Below are 23,140 nucleotides of genomic sequence, written 5' to 3'. Positions count from 1 at the left end.
TATTGATAGGGCTCCCCTCAGATACTGCAGAAGCTCACTGCATTCACAAAAGAAAAGATAAAATCCTTTATCTCATAATTATGAGTTACTATCTCTTAATTACAAGAAAAGATCTTGTAATTATGAGATCAGGATCTCATAATTAGGAGAAAAGTTAAAGTAGCCTAGTTTATCTCTTCGCAAACTATGACACGCCGCTCCGATGGGGATGAGGAAACTACCAGGTTGCAAATTTCTGAAATGTAGTGTGGCAGGGGAAAAAACTCAAGAGCTACCTGATTGGCCGACACAACGACACGTCGTGTTCATGCATAAAGCCTTTCAAAACCATGGCAGACCTAAACAGCACACAACCTGAAGTGCTTCAAGTAAGGTAGGCTATGTAGACATTAATGATGCATTATTTTTGTGAACTGGTAACAATATTTGCATGTTTGCCAGAAACTTGACACAAAATTTGTGGGTCGTTTCGGTTGTGATGTTCAAAAATGACGCACCACAATGTTTAACAGCAGAAAAATGCCCTAAATTATCTTTTTTTCAACTTGAGATTTGATTACTTTCCCTAGAGTGACCCCAACATTAGACAAAGTGAAACATCGCCTTTGTTCATATTTCCATGAAAGCTGTACACCACCAGGTCTAGTATTCTGTTGAATTCCTCATTGTACAGCGTATAAGAATATGACAGGTGTGTTGTAATTGTTGACCCTTAGGACAAGGAGAATATAGAATGTTAAGACTATAAAGGTTAAAGTCAGTGTTAAGTTTACGTTAGCCAACATATGCTTGTTGTCACGTCTCAGCTGATAAAATGATAAACGGTAATGTAGGCTTGTACACATGAGATTCATTATAACAATGTTTTAAAGTTTCAAGAGATCATTTTCTGTTTTGTTTTCTTCAAAGAGAACATGACAATTAATTGGTGTCATATTTGCCAGAAACTTGGCAAATTGGAGTAGCTAGACCTCTAACCTTGTCTGTCCCAAAAAGAAAGCACAATGTACCAGACAACTGATTTATGGGTATGGAGTCTGAGAGGGAGGAAACTCCATCCATTGCACCGCACTCACTGTGTCAGTGTGTGACTGAGTGTATGTCTCTAGGTCACAAACATACATAAAATAAATTAACTGTGCGTAAATTACATGTTTGTCCATTTGTTTTATCGTAAACTTGCAGCAACTTTGCCATTTTTGTAAGAGAATGTATTATAATTCGTTGATCAGGTCCTCAAAAGGTTCTGTTCTCCAGTAAGTACTGATGCCGTGATGCATAATCTTTCCTAACCAATATTTAATAAAGTTAGCTGTCAGCTGCACTCAGCAAAATTAAAGTTAAAATGTTTCTCCAAGATAAGGTAGTGTCCACTTTCAATTACACAAATCATTTTTATGAAGAATTAAATTATTATGTTAATTACATGCAAAAACAAACTGTGATATCTACTCCGTGTTCAGGGTTGCCACCTTATGAAAAATCATGTCTTAAGAAGTCAGTAAGGAGCCAGAGTGAGTGATTCTTTGAGTCTTACAGTGGACGATCGACATATGTACAAACAAGCAGTGATATCTGCGTAGTGTTTAGGGTTGCCATGGATTTGAAAGGCTTTATGCACACACTCGACGTGTCAGTTGTACCAGGTAGTGCTTCTTTAATGAATATTAATGAGTCTTCCCCTGCCACACTACATTTCGGAAATTCGCCGCCAGGTCCACGCCCCGTTGACTGAATTTCCTGCTCTGAAAATTGTAACTTGCTTAACATTCTAGAATCTTGAATAAAATGTTACTGTTTTCACCAGGCGAGTAACAGAAGCATCGAGTATAGCTTGACTGGCGAAGGGCAGGGTTCTGCAGACCAACAGTTTCCTCGTCGCGGTCCGGCGCGTCTGAGAAGACCGGAATTAGGCTACCTTAACTTTTCTCCTAATTACGAGATAATGATCGGGTAATTACTAGATATTTTTTGTAATTACGAGATAGTAACTCATAATTACGAGATAAGGTGTCTATTTTTTTCTTTTGTGAATGGAATGCGCTTCCGTACTGCCGCACAGGTGAGTGTCATATAGCCTAAAGGTAAGTATTTAAATCAAATAGCACTGATTACTTACAGATATATGTAAGTAATGTAAGTATATGTAAATGAACAGAGGGGAAAGAACAACAGCTGTGTTTGCAACGCTTTTTCAGTGCTAATCAAACTACGCAACTCTACGTGGATAGACAGCGTCGCAGTCAACATTCTAAAAACTCTTAAAGTGGCAGCATAGTTCCATTTCGGCTAAAGTGTTACCCATGTGTAGGCAGAACGAAACAAGAGAGCTCACTAAGGTTTACAACTCACTAAATCATCATCATCATGACAATGTTCTCACGATGACTGTAACATGAGCCGTTTTGGTTGGAGCTAATGCCCCTCCCAATTCTGCAGGTACGACATGTGATTGTAATGGCGAACAAAACCGACGTGTCACAGACATTACGGCTTCAACTGTTGGGCAGCACTTTATCAAGTCGGAAAAAACTTTGATTTCAGCCGAATGATTCACTTTCTCCAAATAACAATGTTCTAATTACATAATATACACAACAAACCTGAAAAATCGCAGAGATATGATAGGACATGCAGGCGTCAACAACGTTGCCCCAATCTTCAATTTTGACAATAAACGTAACAATGGCGGTGTTCCATACTGCCCTCTACTGTATGGGAATACGTTGCAGGTGCACTTCGGCGGCATGTAAAATGCACCGAAACACATGACAGAAACTGTCACAAATCCTCGTAGCTCAAATGCTTTATGATAAGTACATTATAAATTATACAAATGTGACCACACATTAATGAGTGTCACATTTTCATTATCTCGTCACTGATTCATTCAAATACAGAATTTCTGTATGCTGTTTATGGCTGTTTTTCTATGATGACGATAAATACCTCTTCAGGTTCACTCTTATATTAGATTTGTACTTCATACCAAGCTATGCAAGAGATTCCAGTATAAAATGTACATATGTTTCTTGGGTGGAATCGGTCAACTACTAACTAACTGAAATAGTTCATTCTAAGAATGAATTAATGGTAACACCACCATATGTGTTACAAGTTTAGTTGACATTGAAGGATGAAATGAAATGAAAGCATATGTAAAGTTCTCATGTTTACAGTATTTCTGAACTGATAAAATTGTAAAACATTACAGCTTTTAATTATTATTAAGTACTAGATCATTTCCATTATTAAAAGTATCAGTTGCTTTTAAAATCTCAGACTGGAAATAAATATCACCTTTGCACTACAAAGTTTATTCAGAAATGTCTTTGAGTTTGAACATAAAAACAGTTTTCTATGTCATTCCAGAAAAATAGAACAGCATTTATTCAACATAATGTAAATGTTTTATAAATAGCTGTTGAAGGTTGTATGGAAACCAATTGTATAATCAAAATAATTGACATTGTATGAGTGAAGCGTCTGTAGTTAACGCAACTTTGCCTGAGAAAGATGTATATTGGAGATGGTCTTTAACAGACTGTACCAAAAGCATTAAACAACATGGAGATGACTAATACTGTCACTTACCAACAGGTCTTGTAACAGTATTCATAATTACTATCATTTTTAGTAGATGGATGAGTCCAAAACCACATCTAGCATAAACAGAAAGTTTGGCAGCTGCAATGCTGATATCAAAAAGAAAACCCCGAAAGATTAGGATATACAAAGACAAGCTTTATAAGATCAGTGAGCAGATTTTTTTTTGACTCCCCCTTCTGCTTCACTTCATTGTGTTTCTATGGCGACTCTCTCCTCTGTAAGGTCTCATACTCTGAGCCCTGAGCAGTTCTCTAAAGAGCTGTGTACATGTCACTGGATAAGCACTTCACTCTCTAAAGGAAAGCAGAGATAAGATGATGTCATATGCACAATAATACAACACATACAGTCAGATACATGCACCTGCACAAGCTCATCTCCATCAGCTTTTCCATTATATGACTTGTTGGTCATTTACTTCTTTAACTATTGATTAAAAATATTTCCTTATTTTACTCCCCTACAGCTGACACTTACAGCCACAGTTTCATACCTAGACCATTGAGCTGGTCTTTTGTCATCAGAAGGGCTAAGAGGGACGTCTGGGTGAAACAAGATGGAACTCTGGTTATTCTAAATACTACAATGCATACAGTCAGACACATAAACACAAACAGATACAAACTCATTTACATGAGTATATGGAGCATGCATTTGTTGCTTTCTTTCTTTCCTTCTTTCTTTCTTTCTTTCTTTCTTTCTTTCTTTCTTTCTTTCTTTCTTTCTTTCTTTCTTTCTTTCTTTCCTTCTTTCTTTCTTTCTTTCTTCCTTCCTTCCTTCATTCATTTATTAATTCAGTCATTTATTTATTTGTTTATTTGTTTGGATTCCTTTGCTACATGGTGACTTTATCGACAACTTATGGGAGCCATATGTAGAATTAAGTTTTGTTATATAATACATTTACCTGGTATTGCATTGCAGTCCCCTGTGATTGTTTAATTTTTTGGTTTGGTGTGTATTTATGTTGTGTGAGTCTTTGTCCTCTCTACAGGTTCAGAGGGGAGGAGGAGATGTGTGGCTGTGCGTGACCCAGGCTGGGGGGTTGGGGGAGGGGGGGGGGGGTACAGGGACCAGTGCACACATTCATTGACTGTGCTATGCTAATGTGTCATGCTTCAGTGCTGAAGCAATTCATATTTGTTTTAGTCTTGTTTTGTTTGTGTTAAAGAAATATTACCAGATAAATGCCACATCTGTTCCCTGATCTCGTTTCATTTTTGCATGTGTCAGACAGGTAATGACACTTCATCCCACTGCTGATAAAATCAAGTAAACAGTTTAACACAGAATGTTACAGAGAAAACAAAATCCCTTCTTTTTGCTACTACACACTTACTGACAGATTTCATACTCAGAACCCTGAAATTTGGTCCTGTAGTTCAAATCTGTGTCTGTGTCATCAGGTACTACAGCACATACACTCAGATACACACACCATGCAACTTGTTTGTTATTTACTTATTTGCCCATTACGTAAACAATATATTTGTTTGAATGCCTTTACAACATGTAAACAAATTTACTGACACTTACAGCCATAGTTTTGCACTCAGAATCCTTAGATCTGGTCTTGAAGTTGAGATTTGTATGTGAAGTCGAGATTTGTACTCTGGTTATTTCAGTCTTTTGTAATACCTCTAATGTCTTTCATCTCATTTCCAGTCTCCCTCATTTAGGTATCTAAAATTACGCAGGTCTGCAACACATGAGCATGGACTAAGAAACTGTAAATAAATTAGATCATAAAAAGATGAATGTCAAGAGCTCACTGAAAACCAAAACTTCAGCACAGTGGGACAGGGATGGGACCTGCTGTACATTGTCTCCCTCTGGTGGAATGAAGAGGTGCTGCACAGCTATCAAAATGTCCAACCGATGAGATTTTAAAAAATATTCTAAAATAGTCAGAGGTCTTGTCCTCAAATAAGTGAGCAAAGTCAGCTTCTTGAAGATCCACAGGTAAGGGGTCTGCTTTGCATGATCCCCAGGGTGGATGTCTAGTCTCTCCCCGTTCTTGCCTGTACCAGCCTGGACATGCTCAGCTCAAGGCGTTTATAACTAGGTGGAATGTCTTTATTTGAAGAATATCTAAGGGTTTGCTGAATTCTTCTTTCTGAGCAGTAAGTCTAGGTATTGGAAGGAGCCTGAAAAAGCTTTTATTTTTCAACTTCCAATTTTTCACACATCTTCCCTTTGCTCAGTTCAAAACATTGACTAAAATTAATATTTTCTCCACTGAGAAACTTCTCTGCGGTGAACTGTGTGTTTTGAAAGCATCACTAACACTACAGTGTTATAGTGTGTTAATGAATTGTAACCTTATATACACTCATGATATGGACAGAAGCCCTGATTTGTGAGTTACTGATATGAAAATGAAAAAAATCCCTTTAGAGATAGTGGTGCACTTTATGTCCAAAGATGGCTTGTCTATTATTACCTACCACAGAACAGAATAAATAAAATTAGATCCTTCTGAGACTCATTTATACACATTTTCACACACCAACAAACACTCTTAAGGGTAAAAGTTTTAATATGATGCAGAATTAGAGAGGCCTGTAGTGGCTGTCAGCACCACAGTCAGTCAGTCCACACAGCAGAGTGCACCACAGACAGCTCTTAAAGAATCTTCAGACTGAAGAACTCATTGTCCTGAGACAAACACTCATCAGTATTAGACACACAGTATACAGCGGTCAAGCAATGTAGCTGGAGAAACGTGATTAGAGCAATATGCTGCCAAAGAAAAAGTTCTTTTTTTTATGCGTGAAAGTCTATAATGAATACAATACAGTCTACAATGAATACAATACAGTCTATAATGAATACAATACAGTCTACAATGAATACAATACAGTCTACAATGAATACAGTCTATACAAATTTCAACAAATGTGGTGAATATAATGTGTGCAGAGAGTACACAAGCAACTGGAAACATCCAGGACAAGCTGCAGTCTCCATACATCATTCCAGTGAGAATCCCCATCACCAGTAGCAGAACAGACAGGATTCAGCACCATGGACAGCGATACCACCACGGAACATCACATGGGTCTGTAAGACTCAAACACAGTGCATGAACTATAACTTATTCTCATAGTAACCCTTAAGTACCTTTTCTGAGTCATCATATAAGCTTAATATAACCTCATGCATTTATTTGCTGATTTGGTATAACAAGCAGACTGTCTACATCAACTCATCCTGAACTTATCTGACTGTGTGAGTATGTTGGTAATGTGAATGGTACTTTTTTACAAAAATGATCAGAAAAATAAAGACATAATGCAGAAGTTAAGTCAATCATTATGTAAGTAAGGAATACTTTAATATTAAGAAGCATCTCACCAAAGTAAGAGGAAGCTCTTTGCTCTACTGAACTACATGATGTGTAAGGCATAGCCCTCCCTCTATATTATAATAATAATAATAATAATAATAATAATAAAAAAATGATCAAAAGCACAGAGAGCATGATGAAAACAAATAGATTGCACTGGTGTGAGTCCACAGAAGCACCTCTTGTAATCAAAGGCCTTTAAATTCCTCTGTTGATGTGAATGTTTCTGAACCCTCTGAGAGTGTATCTGAAGCTGTGACAATTTCACCTGTCCATACACCACCCCAGACTGTCTCATCTCTTATAATGAACGTTTTTTAGGGGATCATAAAAAAAATCAGTCAATGTAAAATAATACTTTTAAATCAGGACAATTCATTAGTAAGTTGCTGCAATGTGTATATACTTCTGCTGGTGTATGGTGAGTTTGTTCTTTGAGAGAGAGAGAGAGAGATTCAAAAAGCCAATAAATGTGATTCTAACAAAATAAGTAACAAAACAAAAAGTAACAAAAAGAGTTACACCTCTTGCACCCCTCCCCCCAGCTCTGCTAAGATACATTGTGTCACATTTTCTCCCAAGTTAGACCAGTAGAGGGGGCCAACATGCCAAGATGTCCTCACACACTTGACAAAGGTGCATTTGAATTCTTATTCGTTCTTGAACAGAAATGTCTATAATTAGCAGAGATTATCCAGGCTGCTACTTTGTATTTTACTGTAGACACATACTGATCAAACAGTACATACATTAGATTTTATTTCCAATAAGATGATGACATGCAAGTGATAGTGAAGTTATTTACAGATCTGAACATTAAAAAGGAAGTTACGTCTTCCTGTGTTAGCGTTTGATAATTTACCACGTGTTTCACACTCAGTAGTTCCACTGCACAAATAGTAAGTTCAAGATCTCACCGCTCAGTTCAGAACGCAGTAAGTTCTTGTGTTTTTTAATATTAAAAATTATTCAAAGCGTATTTTACCATTCCTACTAACAATATTTTAGTCAAATAGTCATCCATCATAAATGAATGAAGCTCTTTTTTAGGATAATCATTCTGTTGTATATTGAGTGTGAATGGGAGGTGAAGTAACACTTTACTGCGTCCCACCCAAATTGACAAGAGACTGATCCTGTATCTGATAGATGGGCATGTATGACTTTACTTCACAAAAATGACTGCACAGTTTGGAAAAAAGCAACTGGTGACATCACACAAAATGTCTAGTTGGAAGAATACACAAGAAACGTACATGACAGCAAATCAAATGAAAATTTGGTGACAATTTGTAATTCTACCTGAGATGAAGAGTGTCAGTGTATTTTAGATTGATTCAAACCCCTAAATGAAATGAAATGGTCTCCTTTTCTCATTGCATATGGCAAGCATAGCAAGTCACAAAACAATAACTGGAATAGGTCACATGAAACAAGAGCAAAAGAGATGAGATCAGTGATAAGATTTCTGAAAGCAAATGGGAGGAAACTGATGAATGTACTGTGATGTTGGAGATGTCAGGGATCAGGAGGGAATTAAAATGAAGAATTTCACATTTTGCCAACAATTTAAGAAAATAATTTTATGCAAATGCTTACTCTTAATATGCAGAGTGCTCAGCATGGTCAGTCTCTTTCTCTTTCTGTCTTTTCCTGTCTGTTTTTCTCACTGCCCTGAGAGGTGTTAGCCACATGACTCATATTCATCACTGCTAACACATCTCATACATGTTTGATTGATCTAAAGACAGTTCCTGGAAAGTTAATGACGTCTGAGTGCAGAGAACAGTACAATAACCTCTATTAATATGCCAGTTCTAAACATTAATGACTCTATGCTAATCCTGTGTGAATATGTTGACACAGAGGTTTGTAGAGAATTAAAACAACCACACAGGAAGTTGCTGTTTGTATCTTGAATGGTAAACAGAAATAGCCTGGGGGCCTGTGATCTGGGGGGTATTCCAGAGAACGGGTTTAGTGAAAACTCTGAGTTAGTGAAATCAGAGCAAGTAGTAAACCTCCTAACAGAAGAGCCTTATGGCTTCCTTCTCCTAGCAAAACAAAGCCATAAGTCTCTTCTATCAGGAGGTGTACTACTGAATTAACTAACTGAGGAGTACCCCTCTGGACACAAAACATCAAACACGGAATGAACTAATATTTGACAAATTTTCACATATTTCTTACCTTAATGCTGTTCTCTTTACAGAACTGGTGTGAAAATGTACCTGAGGGCAGTAGCAGTGGTACATGCGGTGTTGCTGTGGTTTTCTCCAGGTATGACCTCTATTAGTTCTTTATTTATTTTACATATTTGGCCACAAATTGAAGGTGAGACTGAGACTGGATGCATGCGTAAGTGACCAGTATTTATTCAACAAATGACAAACCAGAAAACAGAGGCACTGGAACAAAAACAAGAGCAGGTGGAAAGAGGCAGGATTCACTTAGACTTACTCCTCCTCAGGTACATCAGATCTCATCAGACAAGATAAAAGATTCACACAGGAAACTAAAGAAAACTAGGGATATTCATAGAAAGAATAAACCAGGCTTGATAAACCAAAACAGGTGGAACTAATGACCGAATTGTCACAATGTGCAAAAGAGGTTGGATGCAAGTGCAGGGGTTTGTTCCAGAAAGCGGGTTTAGTGAAAACTCTGAGTTAGGTCTCTTCTACTAGGAGGTTTACTACTTACTCTGAGTTAACCGCAAGTTTTCACTAAATTCACTTTCTGGAATAGCCCCCTGGGCTTCAGGTATTAAAAGGCCAGCAAAACCAATGTGATGTGGGACAAACTCCAAACAAAGCCAGACAAAGAAACAGGGAAAAGGAGCTTTTATACACAGCTAAATGAGGCAAAACTACCACTAACTGAAAACAGGTGGAGTGAACAAACTAACAGGGCTAAACCAACAGAATTCAATCAAAACAGGACTGAACCAAGAAACCAGGAGGTAAACATACAAATAAACCAAAACTTACCACTGGGGGGTGGGGGGTGGGGCAAGAGGAACTAATGAAAGACCAGAGAGGGACAGAGAAGGACCAGGGCATGACATGAATAAACAAGTGAACCAAGGAAAACAGGGGGGAGTGAACCAGGGCATGATTAAAGGCAGTGCAGTCAGAGCAGTATAGATGTAGCCTAAAAATACTAATTTAAAATCTGATGCATGTTCAGTAGTATGTTATTGGTGCCATTCAACATGTTTTTATAAGAGCTCCTAAATGGACCATCCATAAAATGAGAAGGCACAAATGAAATACAGGATGTAATTATGGTAAATGGATGGTAGCATTTCCTGCAAACGACTTTCCTGAGAATAATTTAAAACAATCCCCATTTGGTATGGATAAGTCTTCTCTTTTCTTTCCTTGCCATACATTTCTGTTTTTTTTTATTCACAATTCACATAATGAGTGTACTGAATTGTTTACATTTTGTACTGTGTAACATTTATCATGTGAATCTTACAGATGTTGTGAGTCAGAATGGCTGGAGTGTAACTTACACCAGTCAGAGTATCTGTGCCTTAAAGGACTCATCAGTGGACATATCCTGCTCTTACACACATCCCAGAGGACATAGAGTCACTCAGACTTACTGGCACAAAGAACTCGATATTGTGGATCTGAAGCAGAGACAGGAATATAACGGTCGTGTGGAATACATTGATAGTGATAAGAGTGGTCACACCCTGAGAATAAAGCATCTGAGAGAAAGTGACTCAGCCAAATATAAGTTCAGGTTTATCACAGATGAAGGACAATGGAAATATTCTGGCAATCCAGTCACCCTTAGTGTCACAGGTAACAGTCTATGTGTACTGGATATTCGTATTCATTCATATCGTATTGATAGTAATGTCTCAGAGAGACTGTATGTGACTCAGACCTGCAGGTGACAGTGACTCCTGACACAGTGAGAGAGGGACAGAGAGTAACACTGACCTGTTACACCACCTGCACTCTGAGTAACAACCCTACATACATCTGGTACAAGAACAATCAGCCTGTAACTAATAAACACACCAACATCCTGTATCTTGACTCAGTCAGCAGTGAGGACACAGACAGCTACTCCTGTGCTGTAAAAGGTTATGAAAATCTCTGCTCTTCTTCCATATGTGAGTATGGATTTACAAACCTTTTTAAATAATTCAAGACACCGATTGATTGATTTATTGATTGATTGATTGATTGATTGATTGATTGATTTTTCTCAGTTGCAAACTCATCTGGACTGTGTAAATAGCTGATTGTGCTGGTTGTCTGAAGTACTGTGAAATTGTAGTTGCAAAAAAAAGCAACTTTAAGCTGTCATTATTGTGATTCTGTCAGAAAATTGAATATATTTCAGTATGGAATATCATCTCTCATCTTGTCCTGTAGACATACATTCAGTTATATTTAGTTCCAGATTTTGTTTTGTCATGTTTAGTTTCATGGCAATGCTTCATTTTTCAGGTCTCTATAATAAAGACTGTTGGAGTGTAAATTATTCAGAGAGAAGAATCTGTGCTCTGAAAGGTTCATCAGTGGACATACCCTGTACTTACACACATCCCACTGGATATACAGTCACTAAAACATTCTGGTTTAATAAATGGGCAAAAAAGGTGGAACCTGAGGATCTGAGTCACAGTACAGATTATCAGGGCCGAGTGGAATATTTCAGGAAAAATGAGAATGAGTGTAATATGAGAATCAGAGCATTAAGAGAGAGTGACTCCAAAGAATACCGCTTTAGGTTCATAACTAACATTCCCAAAGGAACATTTACTGGATTCCCTGGAGTTTTCCTCAATCTCACAGGTAATACACCGCACTGAATATGTCAGCTAATGGTAGTTATCTCATAATGTAATGACAGAGCACCTAAACCAAAATGCTTGTTATATTTACATACAGATCTGCAGGTGACAGGGACTCCTGACACACTGACAGAGGGACAGAGAGTAACACTGACCTGTTACACCACCTGTACTCTGAGTAACAACCCTACATACATCTGGTACAAGAACAGACAGCCTGTAACTAACAGAAATACCAATGTCCTGTATCTGGACTCAGTCAGCAGTGAGGATGCAGGCAGATACTCCTGTGCCATAAGAGACCATGAGAATTTACCTTCACCTGTAAAGACTCTCAGTGTCAGATGTGAGTGTCTGAGTGAGAATTCATTTCAGTCACTGATGTTTTATAACAGATGTGTTTACACTTTTCCTCTTTGTGTGATGCTCTGTAGTCATATAGTTAATGGATTGGACAGAAAGGCAAATTTTTACTGTTTTTTCTTTCATTCATTATACACTGTAAAAAACCTTTTTATTGAAAAATATCTCTCTTCAAATTTCTTCATATGAACACAATTCTGTATCAGTGTCAGTCAGTCCCTCTGGTGAAACAGTGGAGGGCAGTTCAGTGACTCTGACCTGCAGCAGTGATGCCAAGAGAGGGAATAAGTAAACAAGTGTATTAACAAGTGTTTTCCTTGTTTGATTTTCAATGCTGTGATCACTCTCTCCTCTTATACAGATGCTCCAAAGAACATGAGAGTGTCAGTCAGTCCCTCTGGTGAAATAATGGAGGGCAGTTCAGTGACCCTGGCCTGCAGCAGTGATGCCAACCCACCAGTTCACAAATACACCTGGTATAAGAAGAATGGAAAAGAGGATGTGTCTCTGTATTCGATTTTTACTGGAGATCAGCTTGTCTTTACTGCAGTCAAATGTGAGGACACAGGAGAATATTACTGTAAAGCACAGAATGACATTGGGACAGGACAGTCTCAGATTCAGCAGCTAAATGTGAAATGTATGTGTTGTAATCATATGTTGATATAGACCAGATATGAGCAGCGTGATTATAACCCATTAAAACTGTTGGACATGGAAATATGCAGTTTCTTTTTCAGTAATATCAGATTTCAGGACACTAATGAATACTGTGGTATAGCTCAATTTCCTCAACCCCTGTTTATTTATCAGATTCCCCAAGGAATGTGAGGTTGTCAGTCAGTCCCTCTGGTGAAATAGTGGAGGGCAGTTCAGTGACTCTGACCTGCAGCAGTGATGCCAACCCACCAGTTCACACATACACCTGGTATAAGAAGAGTGGAGACCAGTTTGTCTTTTTGAGGCGTACTGGAGTTGAGTGTGTCTTTACTGCAGTCCAATCTGAGGACATAGGACAGTACTACTGCACAGCTAAGAATGGGATTGGAATAGGACAGTCTCAGACTGAACAACTAAATGTGAAATGTATGTGTTCTTTATTTTTATGTTCACATACAGTGAGTCTTTTTGGTGTCTCCTTATCACATAACCACACTTCTTTCACAGATTCTCCAAGGAATGTAAAAGTGTCAGTCAGCCCCCCTGGTGAAATAGTGGAGGGCAGTTCAGTGACTCTGACCTGCAGCAGTGATGCCAACCCACCAGTCCACACATACTCCTGGTATAAGAACAATGGAGCTGGAACCCCATTGATAGGATCAGGACAGAATTACAGCATCACTAACATCAGCTCTGAGGACAGTGGACAGTACTACTGTGAAGCTGAGAATGAAGTTGGAGTTCAGGTCTCTGTCACCTTTCCACTTAATATGTCAGGTAGACTCATCTCTCAATGTAATTGCTGTTTCAGTCTTAGAATCTGGTTTTGTAGACAGTTTGGATTTTCCAATGGATTACTTTCCACTGTTATTATCAAATATATCTACAATACCGTTAGTATTTCAGGGAACTGAAGAGGGAGATCACTTAACCTTTTACTGTGCTGTGTTTGTTAATCAGTCACAGGTGGAACCTCAGATCTTCAATATATAGCTGCAGGAATGTCTGCTGTTGTAGCTCTGATTCTGCTGATCACTGGCCTACTGTGGATGAGGTCAAGGTCAGAGTTATTACTGTATTAATCTATAGGCTGTTAAAAACACTGTTGGATGCAGAACTAACCTAAATTTGTCTGTTCAGGAGAAACACAGGAGCAGCGAGAGAGACTAGAGAACAGGTACTTAACGCTTTCTGTTAAAACTCGACATTCATTGTGTTTTTGGTATAAAGTTGGCTCAAAGTGTAAATCATCCGACATGTTTTAATCAAACATATTAATAAAGATCAGAGTAACCAGAGTTTGATCTTGTCTTATGCAGACTGTACATCGTAACCCTTCTGATGACATATACACAAATCTCGACTTCAAGACCACATCTCAGGAGTCTATGTATGAGACCTTGGCTGTAAGTTTTAAGGAACTCAGACAAACAAACAAATGAAAATACATACACAACTACATACATACACACATACATACATAACAAACAAGTCACATGGTCCACATGGTGATGGAGGTGAACTGCGGGGTGTTCCAGAAAGCAGGTTTAGTGAAAACTCAGGGCTAGTTAAGTCAGAGTAAGTGGTAAACCTCCTAGTGGAAGAGACCTATGGCTTCATTCTCCTAGCAAAACAAAGCCATAGGGCTCTTCTAATAGGAGGTTTACTACTTGCTCTGAGTTAACTAACTCTGAGTTTTCACTAAACGCGCTTTCCGGAATACCCCCCTGGTGTGTGGGGGTGTGTGTGTATCAAACATGTTTCCAGCCAATTCTTTGTGCAGCCACTCTGGTCATGTTCAACCTCAGCCATGCTTCTATTTAAATTAAAAAAAAAAAATCCATTGACTCCTTCATATCAGTGTGTTTATGTATGTGATTGTGTATGTCTGACTGTGTGTTCTGTAGCATTTTATATATGATATATTTTCTTTATCTCTGGTTTCCTTTAGAGTGTGAGGGATTAATGCAGTGAAACGTACACAGCTTTCCAGAGAACTACTCAGGGCTCAGGAGTATGAGACCTTACAGAGGAGAGAGTCACCATAGAAACACACTTAACTGAACCAGACTGGGACACAAAAGAAAAAAGCCAAAGCCAACTGTGTTAATATAGTCATTCAGTTATTTAATAAACTGTTTATTAACTATATTAATACTGCAAATTTGTTATTATATCTTAAGAACTTTACTAACTTGCATTGCATCTTCTCTTTTTTTAGGACTTTAATTGTATAAACTTTCTTTTATAGAAAATATAGTTCAAGTAAATACAGAGCCGTTAATTACATATAGTAATTGAGATAATCGCTGAGATAATCACAAATTTTTATTATGTCCAAACTGTTGCACAAGGAGTGCTGTCGTAATGTCTGTAAGGTTTCTCTGCTCTGTGACCAGTCACACATGTCCAGTGTGAAAAGCATTACACAAATAAAACTGAACTGAATTGAAATTGAAAAGTTCCACAGCGTTTAAGTCTGAAAGTCATCAGTATTTCAGTTCTGTAAGTCACCAGTTACAGGGAGTGTGTCATGTTACACATTTTGCTATGCACAATACAATTCCTCAGATTCTAGGGAGATTCCTCTAAACGCTAAGCTATTTTCAGCCATACATTGTGTACTATTTGAAAAACAAATTAAGTCCTAGTTCATGCACTGCAACTGATTTTTACAGACCCATGCGATGCTCTGTAGTGATGTCACTGTCCATGGTGCTGAATCCTGTCTGTTCTGGTGGTGATGGGGATTCTCACTGGAATGATGTGTAGCAACTGCAGCTTGTCCTGAGTGTTTCCAGGAGCTTGTGTACTGTATGCACATATTAAATTAACCACATTTTTAGGGTTATGTACAGATAGCACTCATGGTCAACTTGAATAGTCTTGAATAGTCTTCACACTTATTAAAATAATAAGAGAACCCTGTCTGTAGTAGTGTCTTGCACTGACCACATTTCTCCACCCACATTCCTTCACTGTCTTAAAACTGATGAATACAAATGTGACAAGGTTTTTCCGGTTCACAACTCACAAGCATAATTTTTTTCTCCAACTGTGTATTAGTTAAAAAAATGATGAAACAAAGCAGTCATATCCCCTAGCCAGAGATGAGATCAGTGATGTGTTGTAAATGCATAAGGAGGGAAACTTACTAAAATTGACAGATACCCTTGAAAACATCTGGGGTTGCACTTAAAATAATTAGCTTTATTGTCAATACTTTTAATTGTTTTGTTTTGCTTTTGTAACATAGAAAGGGAGGTTTGGCAGTGGGGGAGAGGTGGGCTCTGAAAAAGTGGGTTTTCAGTTTTCTGTGGAAGATGGCAAGAGATTCTGCAGTCCTGACTGAGTGAGGAAGGTCATTCCACTATCACAGAGCTAAGGCAGAGAAGAGGCGTAATTGAGAGGAACGGCTGCCAGGTTCCCAAAGTAAGGGGACCACCAGCTGACCAGAGGTAGTAGAGTGGAGAGCTCAGGTTGGGATGTAAGGAGTTATCAGAGACTGAAGGTAGAATGGGGTGGAGCCTCTTGTGGCCTGGTAAGCCAGCATCAGTGTCTTGAACTGGACGTGGGCTACTACCGGAAGCCAGTGGAGTGCAGTAAGAAGCGGAGTGACATGAGAGTGTTTTGGGAGGCTGAATACCAGGCGTGCAGCAGCATTCTGAACAAGCTGAAACGGCCTGATCGTGCAGGCTGGTAAGCCAGCCAGTAAGGCGTTGCGGTAGTTGAGGCGGGAGATGACAAGTGCTTGGACCAAGAGCTGGGTTGCTTGTTGCATGAGGAAGGGGCAGATCCTACTGGTGTTGTAGGGGGAGAATCTACAGGATTGAGTGACCGTCGTGATGTGGCTAGACAAGTTCAGCTGGTCGTCCCCCCCTCTGGAGTCTAGATTAAGGTGTAGAACAACAAGCAACCATATGTGCTTGAGACATGCTTTTTGTGTTATTTCATCATCACCATGTGACGATACAACAACATGTCACTGGGGATTTTGTTTTAAAGAGTTACAGTGTGTAACTCTGGCAGAGGTCAGAACTCAGTTGACCAGGACCGGGGTTTGATGTGTACCACTACACACAAATATGTGTTACAAACGCGCTGTTGCAGAATTTGTGATAAATATGTCAAGGCAGTAGCAGTTGCCCTTGATACATATTTGGTGGTGCCTTCAAGTGTCAGGTTTCATAAAATGATAGTAAATACTGAGGCCGATCATGAAGAGCTGTCAACATATCTCTGGAAATTTTGTTTTAAAGAGTTACAGTTTGTAAACTCTTACAGAGGTCAATAGTTCACAGCCTTCCAAAGTAAATATATTACTCTGTATTTGGTGCATTGATATGTGTTGGCAGCCATTCCACAAACTGCATTCCATTTCTTAGTCAGCGGGGTCATACCGAAGAAATATGAGGTCTCGCAGGTGTTTGCCTCCATGGCTTTGAAGTAAGCTAATACACACATCTGTGTTGCACACTGAACATCTTGTGATAATACATTTGTAACGGTAGTGAGCGAGTAGAGTGCTGTGCAGTGAGTATACCTCACTTCCCCGACACCTTCAGAGGCGTACTAGTGACTGATGCTAGTTCCCATGGGTTTTAGCCTCCTCGCTAGCACGCCCGCCTCCCATCCCGAGGGTTGCCGGTTTGAGCCAAGTGTAGCACACAATGCAAAGCAGTAACATGTTCACAAATGTTCATTAGTGGTAGAGAACACTCTACTGAATATTTAATGGCCATTTGGGGGCAATCGGACAAATAATTCACCTATTTCAAACGTGGGCAGAAAAATAAGACAACAAGGAATTACAAAAACTAAAACAGGAACAATGAATGTAACTATATTGTCGTGCCAATGGTATAGGGAAATTCTGGTTAATGGCATACTGTGAATATTAGACTTGATACTAATATCACTTAGCTGTAACCATAACCTTATTTCAGAACCTGAACCCAGCGAAATTACAGTTATTCTGAAAAACTTTACAGCTCAGCACTCTGAACACTGAACCTAGAAATTATTTAAAATAACTCCTCATCAGCCTTAACATATTTTAAATAATAGCATTAAAGTTGCAAGTACAATAATACTCTTTGAATTCAATATTTCTATAGCTAACTAAATTCCTGGATCACCACATTCAGTAACTTGGAAACAATTTATCACATACTCAGAGAGTGGGAATATGAATGTACACATTTATTACAATGATCAAATTCAACAGTACAGAATGAATCTAATGTTGAATAAATTGTGATTTAGGTGGAATTAAGGCAATCCGCTATACACACTTATACAACAGCATCTAAACTACTCACAAGAGGACAAACAACTAATGGTAGAAAATAACAATATCCTCATTACGTAAAGTATGTATGAATGAACAACAAGATGAGTATGAGGCATTACTCACGAAGAGGCACGCTTAACCAAAAGAATTGTCTGAGTTATATTCTAGTGGAGTTACTTACACACAAAAGGGTAGTGAGGGAAGGAGAGAAAAAGGGGGAAGAAGAAGAGCAGGCCCAGTCACATTTAGGTACGAGAGACCAGAGTACATGAGGTTAGCAATAGGAGACCGTGAGTAAGACTTAGCCGTGTCTGTGCCGGGAGAGTCTTTCAGCATCGCGGATCTTACGAAGTGGTGAGGCTGGGCTGATTCTTCCCAGTGATGAGCAGGTCAGAATGGACGGACTACATTGGGACAACCGGAGCTGAAGCTGAACCACAGCTTAGCTGAACCAATAGCTGAACTGCAGCTTAGCTAAAAGCTGAACCGCAGCTTAGCTGAAAGCTGAACTGAAGGATAGCAGGAGGTCTGGCATTTTATCTGACTTGCAGATGGGGGGGTGCTGCTATCCTTTTGGGGGTGTCTCTGGGAGGAGACACTCCTTGGAATTTTCCGACAAATAGAAAGGGTCAAGGAAGGGTGAAAAGAGATAGGAAGGGTGAAGGAATTGTGACAAGTGATAAAAAGGTCAGGGAAAGGTGAATAGAGATAGAAAGGGTCAGAAAGAGAGAGAGAGAACAGGGGGACATGGGGAGAATATGTGCAATGTATAACCTCAGAATCATTCTGTGCAATGTTTAATCTCAGAATCATTGAAACATTTATTAACCCACACATTCGTCCTCTATAAAATTACATACAATCAATCATCAGTGTTGATCTCACAGTGGACACAAATTAATGACATACGTGAGTGAAATTCATGACAATACATAAGAGAAGTGTACTTTGTTGTGCACATTTGCACATTTTATGTCACATAAAATGACAGTCTGAGGCCTGAGGTGAACCAGAAACAGTACCATTCAAGAGGTCCTGCCCCTGGTTCCTATGGATCTTCTCCAGAATGGCCAGGTTCTCTTTGAAACTCTGGAGACTGTGCCTCTTATCCTCGCCATATCCATGGAGGAAAATGTGATAGTAAGACCAAAAACTGACCTTGTTTCAAGAGAAAATATTATTTTCATTTTAGCACACTGGTAGCCATTTTGTCTGATCTGCGTGTACGTGCGTGTTTGTGTGGCTCTGTCTCTGGAAATGTTTTCCTGTCATTTGCTTATTTAAATGCATTGAAATTGAACATAAACACTATTGAATTGCACACTAAACACACTCTCTCCCTTTCTTTGTCCTCTTCCAAATCCCTGTGGGTCTTATTTGGAGCCAGTGGAGAGCAGGACGATGAGTCCTGAGGAGGCACTGATGGACAAGATGTAGTTCACTGTAGGGTTGAAGTTCTTGAGGAGGAAGAAAGAGGCGATGATGACCAGGACGAGGAACAGCGTGTTGTAAAAGATGGAGAAGGTGGTGGCCTCATAGTCAGAAACCTCATTCTTCTTTCACAGGATCCTCTCAGCTTTCTCTTTACGGGACATCTTGCACTTGTCAGCCTCAGACAGTTTGCAGGTCACTTCATTAGAGACAGCATCCTCACATTTCTGGGCAACCTTGTCCTTGAGAATGAATTTGATGTTCTTGTATGTAAACTTGGACCAGTTGGAATCCATTTGCAGGTACCTGAGCTCAAAGAGTTCTCTCAAGCACAGCACTAGTATGTTCTCACAGATCTCATTCTTAAGTTTCAGCATCATGGGGATAAGGTTATGGATAAACTCAGTTATGCTCTGAGCACCACAGTCAAACGGCTCCTTAGAGCCAAAGGCCTCACCAAGGATCATCACAGCTTCCACATGGGCAGTCTCTGTCAATCCACCTCTGACACGCAGCCCTCCCCTCCCCCTCCCCTTCCCCAACACACACAAATTCAGTTTCTCGTCAAAGAACTCCACACCCTGAAAGAAATAGGAAATACAAAAACAAAAACAGGAACAATAAATGTAACTACATACATTAAATAAATAACTATAATAACTATATACATTAAACAATTCATAACAGAAAAGAAACACAACACACAACATCCACATACATGATTTCTGCACCTGGCACATTTTGGGTTAGGGCATGATTTGTGCCTGGAGTTGAGCTGCCCTACTCCCTTTGGTATCTTTTCTCACATTCAAGCTCTTTGAATCACACAAATATCACCTTACGGGCACCGCATGCATGCCACCAAGGCTCAGGGAAATGAAATGGATTGAAACTGATTCCAAAAATAAAATATTGCTCTCTAACCTCCACAATGTGATGCACAGTACACAGTTTCTCATCAAAGAAGTCCACACCATGAAAGAAACAGAGCAAGACAGAGTAAACTGTACAAGTGGTAAAAGTTCCAAAATTCCAACTGGAAAGTGTGAAAAGTTCTGTGAACACACCAATTGTGCTGAGGCATTTCATGATCAGGTTTCTCCAATATGTGATATTTTCTGCCATAGAAACCACATTACCAAATGAGTGAGCATCTGATTATTGCTAAGTACAGTAATTATCGCTAATTCCTAATGAAGAATCTGACAGGATTCCAGGATTAGAATATTGAGTGCAAATGAGTTGTCATTGCTAATTGCATTGACTATCGCTAAATTCCCAAGGAGAGGTCTGAAATTCCAAGATTTGAATATGCAAATTAGTTGTAATTGTTCATTTGCTTTGATTATCACTCATTTCCAAATGAGAGATCTGAAATTTCAAGATTCAATTATGCAAACTAGTTGTAATTGGTAATTGCAGTGATTATTGCTAAATTCCAAACGGGAGATCTGAACAATTCCAAGATTCAATTATGCAAATTAGTTGTAATTGGTAATTGCAGTGATTTCCGCTAAATTCCAAATGGGAGATCTAAACAATTCCAAGATTACAATATGCAAATTATCATGTGCACTTCTGGGGGTATTCACTTTCAATGCATTTCAGGACCTGATCCTGACCCAGGATTACTTGTCTGCCTATTTTTCCCACGAAGGCCAAAGAAGTGGCTGTCTGGGCAAAAACAGTGGTAGATATTCATGACCTCCTTAGGGATCAACGATGTGTGTCTTTAAAATTGTGCAATCTTATTTCCCTTTTTTTCTTGGTTGTCACGTGGTATGCAAATGTTTTCTTTGGCACTGTTGGTGATGACGGTCAGTGTTTCTGTGTTCTTGTTTGTTTTTTGTTTGTCTGTCTTTCAAACCCCATTATAAAAAGTGAATTTCAATAAAAAGAAAAAGAAAAAAAGAACAGAATCTTAGACAGCAAAGTCAAGGTCATTTGTGGAAAAAATGATTGTTCTTTAAAACCACTTAAAAATCTCAGAGTCAGTGAGCAATTTGAATAAAAAATGAAGAAGAAATGTTATAACAACGCTATCAAACTACTGTATGGTCTGCTGTACAGACAACAACAACACAGCCTGGTGAGCTTTCTTCAAAAAGAGCAGGGTCAAAGGAAATCACTACAAAGTCAGAGTCGTAGCCCTGGCTCATATTATCTTCATTTTAAGTTAAAATATCAGTGCTTATTCAAATGTTTATTTAACCAAAATATCATTAAAAAAGGACAAAAAAAATGTGGTAAAGAACACTCTACTATTTAATGGACATTTGTTGGCAATTGGATACATGATTCACCAATTTTAAACATGGGCAGAAAAATAAGATAACAAGGAATTACAAAAACAAAAACAGGAACAACAAATGTAACTATATACATTAAATAAATGATAAACAACAGAAAATAAATAAGACTTCGAATCAATCATCTACATTATTTTCACAGTAAAATAAGGACACATTAATCACATACAGATATGTCTTTACTTATATGGGTCTAATTCATGACAAAATATTAGTTAACAAGTTAAAAAACAAAACAAAACAGGGAAAGGAACTATTTACAAAGCCTTGCTGGGAACAAGAAAGGAAAGGTGACAATAAATGTGAACTATATACAGAAACTCAGCAGGACCCCTCTCCCACAACGTCCACACATGATTTCGACATCTGGCACACTCTGGGTTAGCGCATAATTTTTTCATTGTGTCCTTATCCTTATCCTTGTTTTTATATAAAAGGTAGGCAGAAGCAGAGCACTACAAACACCAGCCCCTGTCCCTCAGCTCCTCCCCCAAACTCCCACCTCCTCCACACAGCTCTCCACATATCTACATAATTCTACATAAATCTAAATATACAAATGAGTGTTAATTGCTAATGACACTAATTACTGCTAATTCCAAATGAAGAATCTGACACAATTCCAATATTTGCTAAATTCCAAACCAGAGATCTACATAATTCCAAGATATGAATATGCAAATGAATGTTAACTGCTAATGACACTAATTATTGCTATAGTGTCTTCTTGATGTTGCGAACTTCCTGTTTTTCTGATGAGAAAACTCTTCACGCTAATATATCACTGACCCACAAAATGGCTGATTTGCCTTCTCTTCCTTTTTATCTACTTCAACATCACTTTTGTAAATGATAAAGTAATTTAGCAAATAAGGTTACTTTACGTACTTTACTAAATAAGTCATAGTTATTTGATCTGTGATATTGCACTCTGTAATCACGCTTGTTATTTTTGCTGAGTTTTATCCTCAGTGTTCTGATACAAAGAGACTGCAGTCAGTCCTGAGTGTTTACATTAACTCATGTCATGTATGTTTGTGCAACACTTTAAAAAACCACACTGTTCACAGTCTTGACTATAATTAACACTCATACTGGACAAAATTCACACGTCTGAACAACAAAAGAAAGTTCACTTTGTAGCAGCATCTTCCACTGTCTTCATATCACCACCTTCATTCATTCACTATTATTTCTTAAAACTTACAAAATCAAATACAGCACATCAGCAGCACCTCATTCCCTTACGAACATTTCTTAAAGCTTATGAATACACATACAATGCATGGAGTTGAGTATATATT

General features: G+C 38.5%; 1 protein-coding gene and 1 pseudogene across 1 annotated transcript in view; one reads left to right on the top strand and one right to left on the bottom strand.

Annotated features, from left to right (window-relative positions):
• The first annotated feature begins 9,183 nt into the window (after nt 1-9,183).
• Nucleotides 9,184-23,140, top strand: part of LOC115819332 (B-cell receptor CD22-like) — a 32,220-nt gene continuing 18,263 nt past the window's right edge. Inside the window, 9 exon segments of the mRNA XM_030782896.1 lie at nt 9,184-9,238; nt 10,444-10,776; nt 10,860-11,093; nt 11,434-11,781; nt 11,878-12,126; nt 12,505-12,783; nt 12,957-13,229; nt 13,311-13,575; nt 14,189-14,193. Coding sequence (XP_030638756.1) covers nt 9,184-9,238; nt 10,444-10,776; nt 10,860-11,093; nt 11,434-11,781; nt 11,878-12,126; nt 12,505-12,783; nt 12,957-13,229; nt 13,311-13,575; nt 14,189-14,193 — 2,041 coding nt within the window.
• On the bottom strand, nt 19,439-20,384 carry LOC115818297 (translocon-associated protein subunit gamma pseudogene; annotated as a pseudogene).

Source organism: Chanos chanos, chromosome 8, assembly GCF_902362185.1.
Source record: "Chanos chanos chromosome 8, fChaCha1.1, whole genome shotgun sequence".
NCBI classification, from domain to species: domain Eukaryota; kingdom Metazoa; phylum Chordata; class Actinopteri; order Gonorynchiformes; family Chanidae; genus Chanos; species Chanos chanos.
The sequence above is the reverse complement of the archived record's forward strand: the minus strand, read 5'-3'. Positions and strand labels throughout refer to the sequence as shown.